General features: G+C 36.9%; 1 protein-coding gene across 3 annotated transcripts in view; it reads right to left on the reverse strand.

Annotated features, from left to right (window-relative positions):
• Positions 1–18,298, reverse strand: part of ZDHHC15 (zDHHC palmitoyltransferase 15) — a 180,421-nt gene that overhangs the window by 15,861 nt on the left and 146,262 nt on the right. For all 3 annotated transcript variants that reach the window (XM_081125835.1, XM_081125836.1, XM_081125837.1), the window contains one exon: positions 328–406. In XM_081125835.1, coding sequence (XP_080981961.1) covers positions 328–406 — 79 coding nt within the window. The remainder of the gene's footprint in view (positions 1–327; positions 407–18,298) is intronic.

The raw sequence follows: 18,298 nt of genomic DNA on the forward strand, positions 1-18,298 counted from the left end.
TAATGGAGTCAGGCAAAAAGAACCTATTCATAATCTATATCATTTTAGAAGCCTGGAATGCACCAGGACAAGATTTATAATACATAATATGAAAGCAGATTACCTGAATGGGATGTTTGGCTGTTTCTGGATACCTTGGGGGTCTTTTAGCACAAGTGAATAGTGTGAGTTTACAGGAAATAAGGCCATCTTTTTCAGTACATTAAACAGGGAAGTTATGTCTAAAAATTCTACTTATGTGAATAATACAAGAGTGATGAATTTATCTTGTTCACCAGGGTGAAAATGTACTCCTTTGCCTTTATGTGCCTCCCTTAGAATACTGACCTGTCTTAGAGATGCAGGAAATGCACAAACTGCTATGTTTCTGTTTCCTCCGCAAGAGATGATGAACCTTCTGGATAATCTGTAAGGTTGAAAAGTGAAGGTAATCAAATGTCCCTTTCTCTTATATGGGTGGATATTTATTCACTGGAATATTTCCTTCTTTTTCAGTCCTTAGAGGCAGCAGACATCTGCAAATCTTTAGACTTGTATGCTATACTGAAGCATTCATAACCAGCCTAGACATTCACATTCCAAGAGTAGTCAGCCTGCTGTACTATGAACTAAGATTCTTTTATTTATCAGCATTATCTGATCTATCATAGTGGCTGGTATTTGACTTAAATAGCTGTGATGACAGCTCAACATCATATGACTTTATACGGAATATTTTGGGTCTCATTACTCACAAAATTACCCTGTCTTGCTCTTATTTTACTTGACATAATTACGATAGCTATTATAGTACTTTAGGTGTTGGTGTGTTTCTAAAAAGGAATGATGTATCTAGAAAATAAGAGGCTTTTGTATTAACAACCAACCTCATTTATAGTTCATACAAATGTTTTTTTTTCCCAACCTCCAGGCTTTTGGGTGAGCAAAGTGCACTCTGAATCAGCTTGCTTAATGTGCAGATAGTCATTTTCTCTATATGCCCTGCATAAAAATATACTTGACATTTTAAAAAGTTGACAGTTCTTGACCCTTACAGTTTCTGCTTAGTACATTCTACTTTATGAAATCAATGTGCCATTCAGAGTGCTCCCATATGTGTGAGGTCTGAATTCCAGAAAACAGAGAGGCCAACCAAGTTAGGTTACCCTTGCCACAGTTAACTAGGTAGATTCCAGAGACAAGGCTGCTTTCTTCCAGCAAGAGTGAAAAAGTTAAAGTGGCTCTGAGAATGTTTTTCGAATCAAGGCTTCATGGTGGGTACAGCATTATCTTGTCTGGAATCTCAGACTTAGGGTATTCTTGTCCTTAAGTCTGAACAGAAAGTAGCTATATTGGACCAGCTCTTCAGTGAAAGACAAAGAATAACTCATGTTTGTCAAATAACTGTAAATCACTTGGCATATAATAGTCATCCAACAAATTTTAGTTGTACTCTTGGAATCAAACAACCATCTATATGCAACCTTACTTTGCTAAGGATGCAGAAAATAATGAAATGAAGGTGATAATATCTCTAACCTCAAGGAATTCCTATCCAGTTCCTTACCATCCAAACTTTTTGTTGGAGCCAGTTACTTTTTTCATCACACAGCTTGGGGTCTTGTGTATTACTCATAATTTTCCTTGTACCTTCTTCCTCTTCATTCCTTTCCACAAATCTAAATCCTATATAATCTTTAAGACCCAAACTGTAATTTCTCTGTAAAGCCTTTCCTACCAGCTCAGCCTACAGGACTCACTCTCCTTTGAATTCCTATAGCACAAACTTTATGGTTCTACTCATTCGGTCAAACATCATATCCTGTATTGTGTTTTGTCAGGCAACTTTTCATGTATGTGTTTTATCTCCATAAATAGATTTAACAAATGTTAGTCTCTCCCTCTCACCTCTCCTTTTTCTATATATTTTTCGTTAACGAGTCAGACATGCTCCCCCAGAGTGGTATTGCCTCCTATATGTAGGAATGAGAGAAAATAACCTTGTGGAAAAGAACCATGCACCTAATCATTCCAAATATGTAATCATAAGTATATTATTCATGAGAAGGTCAGGTTGGTAAGGAGTTAGTATAGGCCTATGTATCTTGAATTCCTATATAGAAAGCTGGTAAGGAATTGACTGAGACTAAGGATTCTTCCATAGTTGGACCCACCTATCACCACTTTGCATGGGAACAAATAAGGTCCATTTGGTTCCCTTGAAGAAATGTATTCTTTGAGGTATAAAGCATGAATTTAACTTAGAACCTTGCCTAAGTCCTGTGGTAGTGTCTTAATTTTCCTTAGGCATAATCACAGAGGTTTGGTTAGGCTCCCCAAAACTAAGTGATAAGGTAATTTTTTCTTCAAGCAAGGTTCAATGGTTGTCTGACTGAGAGATGTTTGCACAGAATGCTTTTAAACAACAAAGCTCTTGATGTGAAAGGCTTCTTATCTCAGAAACAGTGCTCTTATATACAGGATGTAGTTGGAAAGTTTGAGTTCTAATGAAGAGACAAGCTCATCAATCCTCTAAAAGATCTAAGGATTAGAGCAATCTGTCATAGGATGGAAGTGTGCTTTGATAGGAGTATCATTTCATTGTCTTCCTAAAACAACATTTTCTTCATATCATTCTCCTTCTCAAAAACCATCAGTAGTTCCTTATCATTCATAAAGTTCTTTGTCTTATATCTAAGGATCTAGATATAAAGATATAAGGATCTTGATATGACACCAATCTACTTGCTGAATTAATCAAGCAATCATCTTCTATAATGCAAGCCTATTTTAAAAGGGTTGCAAAGAATACTGAAATAAAGGTGAGAAGGTCTCTGATGTTGAGTTCCCATCCATCTCCTGTCGTTTAAACTCCAGGCTACATTTTTCATATTCCTCTTATTTAGCTTGGAGGTTTATGCATCACAATCTCTGACCTTCCTTGTACCTTCTGCCTCTTCATTTCTTGCCACCACTCCAAATACTATGTAAAACTTAAGGCCACAGTTCTACTTCCTCTGCAAAGCCTTTTCTGACTAGCCCAGCCCATAGGAATCACACTCTGCTTTGAATTCTTATAGCACAAACTATGGTTCTATTTATTTGGTGAATAACACATCTTGTACTGTGTTTTGTTAGGCAACTTTTCATGTATGTGTCTTATCTCCACAAATAAATGTAAGACCCTTGTATTTAGAAAAATATTGCATAACTCCCTGTACGGGTTCAATGTTATACCTTTAATAAATATGATCTCAACAAATACTAGTTTATTTCTTATGTTATTTTTTCTAAAGGATTATTTACCATGGCAGTAGAAAATACCAAATTGAAAATAAATCAGAAACCCCTTCTACCTTGAACAGTTACTAATGGTCTGAAACCAAAATGTTTTGTATTTGCTCAAGCAAAGGAGTAGGAAATTAGGGTATATTTAAGACCCATAATATGCTAGAGTGTGAAGTCAATATTTTTCTGGATAAGTGCCCAGCATTTGACAAAAATGAGATTCATTCTTCTGAGATTCATTATTCTAAGCTGGGCTTTAACACCAAAACTGGTATTAGCAAGTGCAAGCAAATTTTTGTTTTCTATTATTGAGACTTTTTACTTGATAAAAGTACTTCTTTGGGGATATGTTCTATTAAGGTTATCAAAATAAAATAAAGAGTTGATTTTCAGTTTCATTACCTGGAGCTAGAAAGCAATTTAGTTTAGTTAAGGAACACTCATTTCCCCCCCTGCTGAATTCTTTAAAAATGTTGTTCTTGTCACATTGCATTGATATAGAGTAACTGGAATAGATTATGCATAATTATTCTGTACGTTACAACTTGATCCTGACCTGGAGCCACTTGCTTCTTTTTATTATTATTATTATTTATTTATCTTTAAAATATTACAGATGTTCGTTTTTTTCCCCAGTGACCCATTGTCCGTGTCCTTCAGTTGTGCATATATGAAAATGAATTCTTTGGTTAACCTATCCCCCTCCACTCACCCGCCTTACCCCATCCCTCTGAGATTCGTTAGTCTGATCCATCCTTCCATGTCACTAAATCTATTCTGTTCATCAGTTTATTAAGTTCTTTAGATACCACATGCAAGTGAGATGATGTGATGTTTGTCTTTCTCTGCCTGGCTGATTTAGCTTAGCATAGTATTCCCCAGGTCCATCCATACTGTCCCAAAGGGTACGAGATCCTTCTTTTTTACAGCTGCATAGTATTCCATGGTGTATATGTACCCTAGCTTTTTATCCACTCATCTACTGATGGGCACTTGGGCTGCTTCCAGATCTTAGCTATTGTAAACTGTGCTGGTATGAACATAGGGGTGCATATATTCTATCTGATTAGTGTTTCAGGATACATAGGATATATTCCTAGAAGTGGGATCACTGGGTCAAAAGGCAGCTTGATTTTAAAGTTTTTGAGGAACGTCCACACTGTTTTCCATGGTGGTTGCACCAGGCTGCATGACCACCAGCAGTGTACTAGGGTTCCCGTTTCTCCACATCCTCACCCGCACATGTCATTTGTTGATTTGTTGATGGTAGCCATTCTGACAGGTGTGAAGTGATACCTCATTGTGGTTTTAATTTGCATCTCTCTGATGATTAGCAACGTTGAGCATTTTCTCATGTGTCTTTTGGCCATCTGTATGTCCTCTTTGGAGAAGTGTCTATTCAGATCCTTTGCTTATTTCTTAATTGGGTTTTCTTCCTCTTGCTAAGTAGTATGAGTTCTTTGTACACTTTGGAAATTAGCCCCTTATCAGATACATCTTTGACAAATATGTTTTCCCAGACTGTGGGGTTCCTTTTTATTTTGAGGCTGTTTTCTTTTGCTGTGCAGAAGCTTTTTAGTTTGATGTAGTCCCATATGTTTATTTTTTCCTTTGTTTCTCTTGCCCTAGGAGATGTATCAGTGAAAAGTCCACTACGTGGGATGTCTGTGACTTTACTGCCTATGTTTTCTTCCAGGATTTTTATGGTTTCCTGACTTACATTTAAGTCTTTTATCCATCTTGAGTTTATTTTTGTGTATGCTGAGAGTTGGTGGTTTAATTCCATTTAAAAAAAAATTTTTTTTTTTATATAGCTGTTCAATTTCCCCAGCACCATGTATTGAAGAGACTGTCTTTACCCCATTGTACGTTCTTGCTACTTTTTTCAAATATTAACTGACCATAATGGCGTGGGTCTATTTCTGGGGTCTCTGTTCTGTTCCATTGATCTATATGTCTGTTCTTATACCAATACCAGGCTGTTTTGATTACAATGGTTTTGTAGTACAGTTTGATATCCAGTAAAGTGATACCTCCCACTCTGTTCATTTTTCTCAAGATGGCTGCAGCTATTTGGGGTCTTTTTTCGTTTCATATAAATTTTCTAAATGTTTGTGCTAGATCTGTGAAATATGCTGTTGGTATTTTAATAGGAATTGCATTGAATTTATAAATTGCTTTGGGTAGTATGGACATTTTAATATTAATTCTTTCAGTCCATGAGCATGTTATATTCTTCCACTTGTTTATATCTTCCTCTATTTCTTTTTTCAGTGTCCTTTAGTTTTCTGAGTTCAGGTTTTTTACATCTTTAGTTAAGTTTATTCTTAGGTATCTTATTTTTCTAGTTGCAACGGTAAGTGGTATTGTTTTTTTAGTTTCTCTCTCTGAAAGTTCATTGTTGGTGTATAAGAATGCCATTGATTTCCGGATGTTGATTTTGTATCCAGCTACCTTGCCAAATTCGTTTATCAAACCTAGTAGTACTTTGAAGGAGTAGTTAGGGTTTCCTATGTACAATATCATGTCATCTGCAAATAATGACAGTTTTACTTCCTCCTTACCTTTTGGATACCTTTTATGTTTTCTTCCTGTTTCATGGCTGTGGCGAGGACTTCCAGTACTATGTTGAATAAGAGTGGTGAAAGTGGACATACTTTTCTTGTTCTTGTTTTCAAGGGAAATGGTGGTAGTTTTTGACCACTGAGTATGATGTTGGCTGTTGATTTGTCATATATGGCCTTTATTATGTTGAGGTGTGCTCCCTCTCTTCCCACTTTGCTGAGATTTTGTATCAGAAATGGGTGCTGGATTTTGTCGAATGCTTTTTCTGCATCTATTGATATGATCATATGAATTTTGTCCTTCATTTTGTTTATGTGATGTATCACATTTATTGATTTGCAGATGTTATACTAGGCTGCATCCCCGAAATAAATCCCACTTGGTCATGGTGTAAGATCTTTTTAAAGTATTGTTGGATCCAGTTTGCTAGTATTTTAGTGAGGATTTTAGCATGAATGTTCATCAGTGATATTGGCCTGTAATTTTCATTTTTGTAGTGTCTTTATCTGGGTTTGGGATTAGGATGATGGTGGACACATCATAAGTGTTTGGGACACTTCCCTCCTCTTGAATTTTCTGGAATAGTTTCAACAGAATAAGTATTCATTTTTCTGTGAATGTTTGGTAAAACTCGTCTTTAAATCCATCTGGACTAGGACTTTTGTTTGCTGGAAGTTTTTTGATTACTGCTTCAATTTCATTAGTTGTTAAAGGCCTATTAAGGTTTTCTGCCTCTTCTTGATTCAGCTTTGGAAGATTGTATGCTTCTAGGAACTTGTCCATTTCACTCATGTTGTCCAGTTTGTTGGTATACAGTTGCTCCTAGTATTTTCTTACAATCCTATGTATGGATTTTGTCGAATGTTTTTTCTGCATCTATTGATATGATCATATGAATTTTGTCCTTCATTTTGTTTATGTGATGTATCACTATTGATTTGCAGATGTTATACTAGGCTTGCATCTCCGAAATAAATCCCACTTGGTCGTGGTGTAAGATCTTTTTAAAGTATTGCTGGATCCAGTTTGCTAGTATTTTAGTGAGGATTTTAGCATGAATGTTCATCAGGGATCCTGTAATTTTCATTTACAATCCTTTCCTGTTGGGTCAGTTGTTACATCACCTCTTTCATTTCTGATTTTATTTATTTGGGTTCTCTGTCTTTGTTTCTTAGTGAGTATGGCTAAAGGTGCATCAATCTTATTTATCTTTTCAAACAACCAATTCTTGTTTCATTGATTTTTTGTATAGTCTTTTTTTTTAATCTCTATGTCATTAATTTCTGCTTTGATCTTTATTATTTCCTTCCTTTTCTTCCTTGGGGGTTTTCTTGCTGTTCTTGTTCTACTTCTTTTAGTTGTCGTGTTAGATGATTTAGTAGAGCTTCTTCTTGTTCCTTGAGGTATGCTTGTAATGCTATGAACTTTACTCTCAGGATTGATTGCTTTCCCTGGGTCCCATAGTATTTGGGTTGTTGTCTGTTTCTTTTTTTTTTTTCCCAAGAAGTGCTTGATTTGTTTCTTGATCTCATTGGTAACACATTCATTGTTTAATACTCTTTGTTAGCCTCCATGTGTTTGAATATTTTTGAGTTTTTTTTATAGTAGTTGATTTCTAGTTTCATGACATTGTGACTCGACAAGATGCATGATATGATTTCTATCTTCTTGAGTTTGTAGAGGCTTGCCCTGTTACCTAACACGTGGTCTATTTTTGAGAATATGCCATGTGCACTTGAGAAGAATGTGTATTCTTCTGCTTTCGGATGAAATGTTCTGTAAATGTCAATTAAACCCATTAGGTCTAATGTGTCACTTAAGGTCTGTGTTTCCCTGGTGATTTTGTGTCTTGATGATATGTCCAATGCTGACAGTGGAGTGTTATCATCCCCCACTATGACTGTATTGCTGTCATTCTCTCCCTTAAAGTCCACCAGGAAGTTTTTTATATATTTAGTTGCTCCAATATTGGGTGCATAATTGTTTATAAGGGTTATTTCCTCCTGTTGGATTGATCCCTTTAGTATTATGTAGTGACCATCTTTGTCTCTTGTTATGGTCTTTATTTTCATGTCTATTTTGTCAGAAATAAGTATTTCTACTCCAGCTTTTTATCCCTTTCCATTTCATTTAGTATTTTCTTCCATCCCTTCATTTTCAGCCTATGTGAATCTTTTGCTCTCAGGTGGGTCTCTTGTAGATAGCATATATTTGGATCCTGTGTTCTTATCCATTCAGCTTTTGATTGGGCCATTTATTCCATTTACATTTAAGGTTACTATTGAAACATATTTATTTACTGCCATTTTTCCCCTTTATGCTGATGTACCTTTTTCTCATTATTTCTTCTTTTTCTTAGAGCAGTCTTTTTAGCTTTTCTTGCATTGCTGGTTTGGTGGTACTGACCTACTTTAGATGTTTTTTGTTTGGTAAGCTCTTTATTTCATCCTAAATTTTAAATGATAGGCTTGCCGGTTAAAACAATCTTGGTTGCATGTTCTTGCTTTTCATTACTTTGATAACTTCATGCCACTCACTTCTGGCCTGAAGAGTTTCTGTTGAGAGATCTGATGTCAGCCTTATGGGGGTTCCCTTGTAGGTCACTGCTTGTCTCTCTCTCTCAGCCCTTAATATTCTCTCTTTGTCCTTGAAATTTGCCATTTTAATTATGATGTGTCTTGGAATGGGCCTCTTTGGGTCCCTCTTGTTTGGAACCCTCTGTGCTTCTTGAACTTGTGTGGCTTTTTCCTCCGCCAACATAGGGAAGTTTTGTGTAATTATTTCCTTCACCAAGCTCTCTATTCCTTGCTCTCTTTCCTCTCCCTCTGGCACTCCTATGATGTGAATGTTGTGTTGCTTCATGTTGTCCCAAAACTCCCTTTGACTGTCCTCAGGGTTTTTTTTTTTTTTTTTTGCTGCTCTGATTGATTTTTGTCTACCTTGTCTTTTAAGTCACTTATTCTATCCTCTGCTTCATTGAGCCTGCTTTTAATTCCTTCCAGTGTATTGTTGAGATCAGATACAGCATTCTTTATTTCTGTATGATTTTTGTATATGTTACATATTTTTTTCTTCATGTTTTCAATAAGTTCCTCCACTTTACCATCTACTGCCTTGTTCTTCTCATTAATTTCCTTGAACATCTTTATAATCATTACTCTGAACTCTGTTTCTGATAACTTGATTAACTTCATGTCATTGAAGTAGTTTCCTGGCAATTTTCCCTTTAATTTGGGAGTTCTCTGTCCCTCCATTTTGGTGGCTCTTATTGTTTGTATCTATATACTAGATATATTTGCCGTCTCCCAGTCTTATGGGGAGGGATTATGTAGTGTGAGTCCAGTAGAGCACAAAGGTGTGTTTTCCTTATTCTTCTGAGCTCTTCAGTCTAGGCGTGTCCCTTTTGTGGGTTCTTTGAGTTCTCCTATTGTGGTTTGGTCTAGATTGTTGTTGACCAGTCTTTGGGAGGACTCTCCTCTCAGGTTGGCTAACTGTGCACCTCAGTCCCAACCTCATCATGTAAACTGTTGTATGGGTGTTTGCAAGGCAGGGAAATTCACAACTAAACTTCCAGAAAATAAGGGGTATCTTACAAAATATCTTGACAATCTCAATGAAAACAACCCAAGTGAAATTAGGACTGGGAGAGTGAAGGGAGAACATAAATTCTAGAGAAGGAAAAAAAGGTAAAGAAAGAAAGATAGAAAGAAAAGTAAAGCTTAGAGAGAGAAAAATATGTTAATAGTGATTCAAATTTAGAAAATAATAATAAACTAAACTAAATTGTAAAAAGTAGAGAAGGTACTGGGAGATAAAAGAGGCAGAGAAAAGATTCTGAAAGAAAGGCCAACAAAAAATTATGGGAGAGAATAGGAATAGGATAATAGTTGAAAATGAAAATACAATAAAGAGAATTACAATCAAAAATACAAGAAAGAGAACTACAATTGAACAAAAATACAGGAAGACAGAAAGAAGAAAAAAAAAGAAATAAAAGAAGAAGAAAATGTTATGCCAATAGATCTAGAGGAGAGAAAGAGATAAAGCCAGGGCAGGGAGGTAATGCAATAAGAGATATGGAGGAAACTATAGAGAAAAGCAGTAAACTTGTTGGTTATAATGATAAAGTCCCAAGAATTAAGCATGGAATATCAAGAAAATCTTGATAGTAGAAGCAAGGATAAAACAAAGCAAAGTAAATATACAAAACTAAACAAAAAACAAAACAAAAAAAACACCCCAAAACAAGCTAAGCAAAACAAAATTCTTTAAACAAAAAAAAATATTAAAAAAAATTTTTTTTTGAAGTATAAAATTTAAAAAGAAAAAATAATTTTTTTCCCCCCTTTCTCAAAATAAAAAAGTCAATGTGGTGAGTTTTTCCGGTCAGCTTATGTTGTTTGGAGATGTGGCTCACTCTTTTTTATGCTGATTTATTTTCTTCTAGGAGGTACTTGTGTATTAGCCAATGTGAGGAGCTGTCTAGGTTTGGCTTTGGTGTCCTTAGGTAGTTAGTTGGTCTGAGGCTCTTTGTGGGCCACCTCCTCTTTTCAGCTATTTTGCGACTTGCAGTTGCCTGGTCTTACTCCAGAGTCTTCTGTAGAGTCTTTAGAGTGCAGGATGGCTAGTGTAGGTCAGGATAACACTCCCCTTACTTAGAGGTTTTGTTGTCAAGCACTCACTGTGAGAAAGTTAGTCTCTGCTCCACAGCCAGCTCCTCTGTCTCTACCTTATCCTCCAATTCTAGTTCCCCATGCACTGGCCTGCTTCAGTGTCAGATTGACTTCAGTGTGTTCCCTTTTCTGTATGGGCAGGTTCAGAAGCCTGTGCTCTGTGGGTTGGATTAAAAAACATTCCAGTGAGCCTTTTGCCTGCCCAGCCCCCAGCAGGGTTTTCAGATTTTCCTCCAGATCCCAAACAACTGTCCCTTAGTGTCTTATTCTTGTAATGCCTTCCTGTGAGCTGTTCTCCTTTTCCCCTTGGGACTGTGCCCTGTGGGGGATGTCTGGGGCTTCAGTGAGTTGAAATAGCCCCTTTCCTGTTGGAGGCAGTGCTCCCAGGCTATAGGAGAGGCAGGTGTGCTCCACTCTTTCCTTCCCAGATCTGGTTGGCTGGTCGCACCAGGTGTGCACCTCAAACACTCTACTATGGAGACCCAAATCCCAGCTTCAGCTGGTCTCTCTGCCCAATGCAAGCCAGGAAGGTGGGAGCCAGTTCATTGATCAAAAACTCAAAAACACACAGAGCAACACACAAGTAGAGAATCCGCCCTGCAAGGTCCCACTACAGTATGCCAAGGCACCCAGCAGGAGGGACTCAATGTCAGCTCCTTGCAGCTCCCCTGCACCACTGAGCTCAGTGAAGCTGGGGCGGCTCGATGTGCGCCACCAGGGCTCCCCTCAGGGCTGGTCCAAAAATCCCAGACTCTCCCCACTGGGAGCTCAGGGTGGGAGGGCTCTCTTCCCCTTCCTCACACCACACATATTTAATGCTTTCTGGGGCTCAACACAATGCCTTAAAGGAAGGCAGAGGGCTCCTGTATGTGGCTCAACAGTGCAGACCTCTGGTCTCTTACTACTTGGGTGCCACATACTTTGGGACAGCCTTCCTATTGTCAGCATGCTGAGCATTAGACACTGGTCGTGGCTGCCATTAGAAACTTTGTTTCACTAGGAAGGCACCATCCCCTCATGGCAGGCACACCGCTCCCTTGGGTCCCTCTTCCCTTGGTGCAGGGCATTCCTTCCCTTCTCCTCCACTTGTGGTTGGAGATCCCCCTTTTGGATGCTGGTCTGCACTCCCAAGGGGAGGGAACTTTGAAGCCCTCAAGCTTAGGGGGTCCAGAGCCTAGCACAGGCTTCAGGGGGGACTCCCCCTTTCTACCTATCTCCTCTTTTACTAGATTTTATGATGTTTCTTCAGTGCTTCCTACTCAGTATGTCCACTCAGTTATGTTTCTCTGGTTTTTCCAAGCTGGTTACGTAGTATTTTAGGAGTAAATCGAGTCTGTAGCTGGGAGCAGGGGATGTTCTGCTTCTTCTCACAGTGCTGCCATCTCCCCCCTCCCCCGCTTGCTTGATTCTTAAAACAGGAAGATAGTTTAAGAGAAGAGCTTGATGGAAGAGTAGAGTGATAAGAGAAACGAAACTGGTTCTACCTACATTACTTAGAAATAAAGGAGCTAAGCCTAATGGATAGAAGTACTGTAGTTACAATTGACAGATCCTAATGTTGGTATTTATATCAAAGACAAAACTGAGTTTAGTTCCTGTCAGATAACCAAAAAGTAGATGTGGTTGAAAAGATTTTCTGAAGACTCCAATCTGGGTCCAGGCTGGGGAATATATTTTTTTTTTTTTAAAAAAAGATTAATATGAGTTTAGGTTCATTCTAGATAACAGGATCTGGGAAGTTCTCTGTAAATTCTGGGACAACTTTTCTCTGGGAATTTCTAACCCTCTCTTATCAGGGTTAAGTCTAGACTCATAAGAAGTTTTATGACTACCATCCAGAGCTCAGATGACTTGCTTTCCTTACAGGTTGGGCAAATTCACACCTTATGGGAGAGTGTGTTGGAATATGTTGTCTTGTTAATTATAATATACATTATTACATAGTTCAACTTGGGTTTCTCTGTGGCTGAACACCAACATGACAACTGCAGGTCACTTGAAGTTGCTTATTTGAGTCAAACAAACCTCTCACACTTCTTTGGTAAGATATTAGAGAGTAAATTTTCCTAACAAGAGGGCTGTATTTCTATTTATCTTAAAACATTTCTGGTTTAAAACTTCTCTGGAGCTAGCTAATATTATTATTCAATCAGTGGTATTGATAAAAGAGTTACTCCCTTGCAAATAAAATAAGCCATTGTTCTACTGTTGGAGTCTGTCAATGTCTCTGTTAAATTCACTGCCTAGTGAATACTGATTGTAGCTAGCTGCTTTATATACCAAGGATATTGTATCTTAAATGAATGTTTATGATCAAATAGTTCAGCAGCTAACATGAAAGGGATAATGGTTGGAAATGGCATAGGCTTTGTTACCTGATAAAAGAATAAAAGGACATAGAGCATGAAGGCACCAGAGCCATGAAGATAAAAAGAATATTGAGAAATCACCTCTGTAAGAAACAATTAAGAGACTAGAATTACCCTCCAGAAGGCTGGGAGTTTATTTATGGGTTTCACATAAAGACAGACTTTCACTTACGGCAGTTTGTATTTAAGAATCACCCTGATAATCATATCCACATTATTATCTATGACATTTATGGGAGGCAGGGCCATAAATGCTACCCATCAAATTTGGAGGAAATGGACTCTAATTTTGAACAGAGAAGAAGACTTATTTTTTTAATGAATGACATAGAAAATTTTGTGATGAGTAATAGAACACATATGTGTTAACCATTTCATCAAAAACTTAAATGGCACGGGCCAGGTGGTTCAGTTGGTTGGAGTGTCATCCCATACACCAAAAGGTTATGGGTTCTATTCCAAATCCAGGCACATATTTAGATTTTGTGTATTATCCCTGGTTGTGGCCCATATGGGAAGCAACTAACTGATGTTTCTCCCTCTATTCTCTCCTCTCTTGTCTATAAAATCAATAAACAGACTCTCCAGTGGGTATTTAAAAAAAAAACAACCACAACAAGACAAAACAAAACAAAACAAAACAAAACAAAAAACTTAAATGTACCCCTAAGTCTCTCAAAAGAGTTTACAAGGCACCTTGTTAAAATCTCCTCAGAATACATCAGTGACCTTTGATTTGCAAATTTTCATGCATTAATACATTAAATAAAGATTGTAAAAATCTCATCACAGAAGCTTATTTAAAATTCTTAAGAGGAATGGTGGCATGACAAATTCCTTAGGTCTCCCTCCTTGAAATTAAAACAATTTGAACAGCTATAATTCAAAAAAGAATTCCTGGCTCAATGCACAAACACATCTGAGAGATTCATGCATTGAAACATCTGAAGATGGGTAAGTGGGAGCAAACAGGGGAGGTGAGAAGGGAGAAGAGCTGATACCAGCCATGGACGCAGCTCTGCAGCCCAGAGCTCTCTGCAAAGCTAGCACGGAAAAGGGAGAAATAAGATTATGGCTGACACTCCCTTCAGCTGAGAAGAGCAAAGAAATTCAGTAAACATTTCTGCAGGAGGTGCAGCTGAGCACAGTGTCCTGGACAAAAATAAAGCACAGAGGTGTGGCCATAGTTGCCTGCCATTCAATATTTAAGACAGAGAAACAAAGCCGAAAAGCCTGACCCCACACTCTCAGAGCTTGCTTCCACTCACCCTTCCTGCCCTGTTGCAGAGCAGTTAACTGCAAACACAAGAACTGGTACTAGAGAAACATTTTTTCTCTGAGTGAAGGACACACTCTGCAACTAATTCCAGTGTCAGGTAGATGTATATTGGGGCAAAGCAACAAAGGAGGTTACCAGGTTCCCCCAGCACACCCCACCCCCATGCATCACACTGTGCTGCCAGCAGTGTCTGGCTATGGTGGATAGCACTGGGATTTCACTGATTTGGAATGCCATCACCCACTGAAATCCTCTACATGTCTGGTCCCCTGGGACCAGGGTGACTGAAGCACAGGGAGGTGCCCATCTTGCAAGGGAACACAAGTCATTTCCCACCACCCTGCAGAGATCTGAAAAGCCAGAGAAGTGCAAAAGAGCTAAAAAAAAAACAACCCCTTGTGATTCAGCATCACCTATTGGAAAACAATAGAAGGCCTTCTTGTTATCAATCTACTAGAGAACTGAAACTCATTCATAGATGCTTAGACAGAGAAGGAATCCATCAAATACTATGAATAACCAAGGTAACAAGGCAGCTCAGAAAGAAAATGAAAAATATCCAGAAAATAAACTTAAAGGCATAACAATGTGTGATTTAAATAGAAGAGAATTCAAGATTGCAGTTGTGAAAAAACTCAACTAGATGCAAGAAAACACAGATGGACAGTTAAAAAAAAAACACCTCAGAAACTAAGTCAACAAACAAAAAGAGCACTTTACCAAAGAGACTGAAATTTTAAAACAGGACTAAACAGAAATTCTGAGGATGAAGAACTCAATGAGATAAAAAATAAACTAGTGAGCTTAGGAAATAGAGCTGACCAGAAAGAGAAAATAATTAGTGATATCAAAGAGAGAAATCTACAAATGATGCAGAGGAAAAAAGAGAAGACTTGAGCATGCAAAAAAGAAAGAACTCTATGAGTACCATTTGACTCCATAAAAAAGAGCATTATAAGACTAATAAGCATACTAAAAAGAGGAGAAAGAGAAGGAAACAAAGAGACTATTCAAACAAATAATTGATGAAAACTTCCCAAGCCTATGGAAAGAACTAGATCCTCAAATCCAAGTAGCAAACAGAACACCTAGTTGCCTCAATCCAAAGAGACTTTTTCCAAGGCATACTGTATTGAAACTGTCAAAAATTAAAGACAAAGAAAGAATTTTCAAGGCAGCCAGGGAAAAGAAGAAAGTAATCTATAAAGGAAAGCCCATTAGGTTATCATCTAACTTTCCAACAAAATCTCAACAAGCAATAAGAGAGTGGAACCAAATATTCAAACTACTGAAAGAGAGACAATACCAGCCACGAATAATATATCCAGGAAAGTTATTCTTTAGATATGAAGGAGAAATAAAGACTTTGTCGACATACAGAAGCTGAGGGAGTTTACCACCAAAAGACCTCCACTGCAGGAAATAATCAAGGGGCTTATTCTACCTAAAACAAAGAACAAAAGGTCACAAAACTACAAGTAAGATGACTAACAAACTCACAGTATAAATGGGGATAATTTGAGGCAAGAAAACATAAAGGGGGAGGGGCTAAAGGTCTTAATTTGCAAAGGGGGGTTAAGATTAGATATATTAAAAGAAAAAAGACTACTGTATATAACAGTTCATAACTGTTATGAAACTTTCTTTTTCATAAATCTAATGGTAACCACATGGGGAAAAAAATGAGACACAGCTTAAAAAAAGAAAAAACAGAGGAAAAAGAGTATGGAATTACAGCAAACAAAAACAACAGACAGAAACACAAATGAAAGGAACCAAAGGAAACACAGACCTACCAGAAAACAAAAAAGAAAATGGCTATAGGAATTCCTCATATATTCTTCATTCCTTTTTGGTGGTAAACTCCCTCAGCTTCAATAATTACCCTAAATGTAAATAGTCTGAATTCAATAAAAAGGCACAGGGTAGCAGATTGGATCAAAAAATAAAACCCAACCATATACTGCCTTCAGGAAACACATCTAAGCTACAAAGACAAAGATAGACTCAAAGTAAAAGGGTAGAAAATGATTCTCCAAGCAAATAAAATCCACAGAAAAGCAGGTGTAGCCATACTTACATCTGACAAAATAGATTTTAAGATAACAAAGGTAACAAGAGACAAAAATGGACATTTTATAAAGATAAAGGGGACACTACATCAAGAAGACATAACACTTCTCAATATATATGCACCCAATTAGGAAGTACCAAAATATATAAAGCAACTACTCACAAAAATAGAGAGGAACTGACAAAAACACAATTATAGTTGGGGAACTTACCACTCTATTGACTGCTCTAGATAGATCATCCAAACAGAAAATTAATAAAGAAATATCAGCCTTAAATGACACATTAAAACAAATGGACATAATTGACATTTACAGAACCTTTCATTCCAGAATATTAGATTATATAATCTTCTCCAGTGCACATAGAACTTTTTCAAAGATTGGCCATATGTTGGGACACAAAACTAGCCTTAATAAATTTAAGAAGATTGAAATCATACCAAGCAACTTCTCCAATCACAAGGCTTTGAAATTATAAATCAACTGCAGAAAGGAAGTTAAAAAACCATAAATACATGGAGATTAAACAACAGGGTACTAAAAAATGACTGGGTCAAAGAAGAAAAAAAAAGGAGAGATCAAAATATATAGAGAGACAAATGAGTATGACAATATGACATATCTAAACCTTTGAGAAGTTTATATCATTGCAAGCCTATCTCTAGAAACAAGAACACAATCTGACATTTTATTTTCAATGACTATAAATAAGAAGAACAAAAGCAAACCAAAGTCAGCAGGAAAAAAAAATAGAGCAAAAAGGCTATACAAAAAATTAATGCAACAAAGCTATGTTTGAAAAGATTAATAAAATTCACAAAGCTTTGGCTAGGCTTACTATGAGAAAAGGAAGAAAAAACTCAAATAAACAAAACCAAAAATCAAAGAGAAGTCACCACAGACATCACAGATATACAAAGGATCATACTAGGATACTGTGGAAGACTATATGCCACCAAATTCAATAACCAAGAAAAAATGGATAAGTTCCTAAAAGTATATAACCTTCTTAGACTGTATCATGAAGAACTAAAAAATCTAAATAGACATCAACTGTGAAGACACTGAAACAACCACCAAAAACAACTCAAAGTCCAGGACCAGATTGTTTCACTAGTGAATTCTACCAAACATTCAAAGAAGATTTGATATCTATTCTTCTCCAACTCTTTCAGAAAATTGAAGAAGAGACAATACTTCCTAACACATTTTATCAGGCCAACATAACCCTGATACCAAAACCTTGCAAGGATAGCACACACAAACTATAGACCAATATCTCTAGGAATACAGAATCTAAAAACCCAAACAAAATATTAGCAAATCTAATAAAACAATACATTAAAAAATAATGCATAACAATCAAGTGGGGGTCATTCCAGGGGTACAAGGATGGTTCAACATACGCAAATTGATCAATGTAATGCACCACATTAACAAAAAAAGGTTAAAAATAATACGATCTTATCAATAGATCCAGAAAATCACTGGATAAAATACAACATCCATTTATGATTAAAACACTCAATAAAATGAGTAAAGAGGGAATGTGACTCAACATAATAATGGCCATTTATGACAAACCCTCAGCTAATATCATACTCAGTGGTGAAAAACTGAAAGCTTTTCCTCTAAGATCAGGAACAAGACAAGGATGTCCACTCTCACTACTGTTATTCAACACAGTACTGGAAGTCTCAGCCAGAGCTATCAGGCAAGAGAAAGAAATAAATGGCATCCAAATTGGGGGTGAAGAAATAAAAGTGTTACTTTTGGCAGATGACTTGATTCTTTATATAAAAAACCCTAAAGACTCCACCAAAAAATTATTAGAAACAAACAAATACGATAAAGTGGCAGGATACAATATCAATGTACAAAAATTCACTGCATTCCTATATACTAACAATGAATTTTCAGAAAAAGAAATGAAAAAAAAATTCCTTTTGCAATTCCAAAAACAAAAAATAAAATAGCTAGCAATAAATTTAATGAAGTATGTGAAGGACCTGAATACCGAAAACTACAAAACATTATTAAAAGGGATTGAGAAAAACGTAACAAAATGGA

Source organism: Miniopterus schreibersii (genome assembly GCF_964146895.1).
Source record: "Miniopterus schreibersii genome assembly, chromosome: X".
NCBI classification, from domain to species: Eukaryota; Metazoa; Chordata; class Mammalia; order Chiroptera; family Miniopteridae; genus Miniopterus; species Miniopterus schreibersii.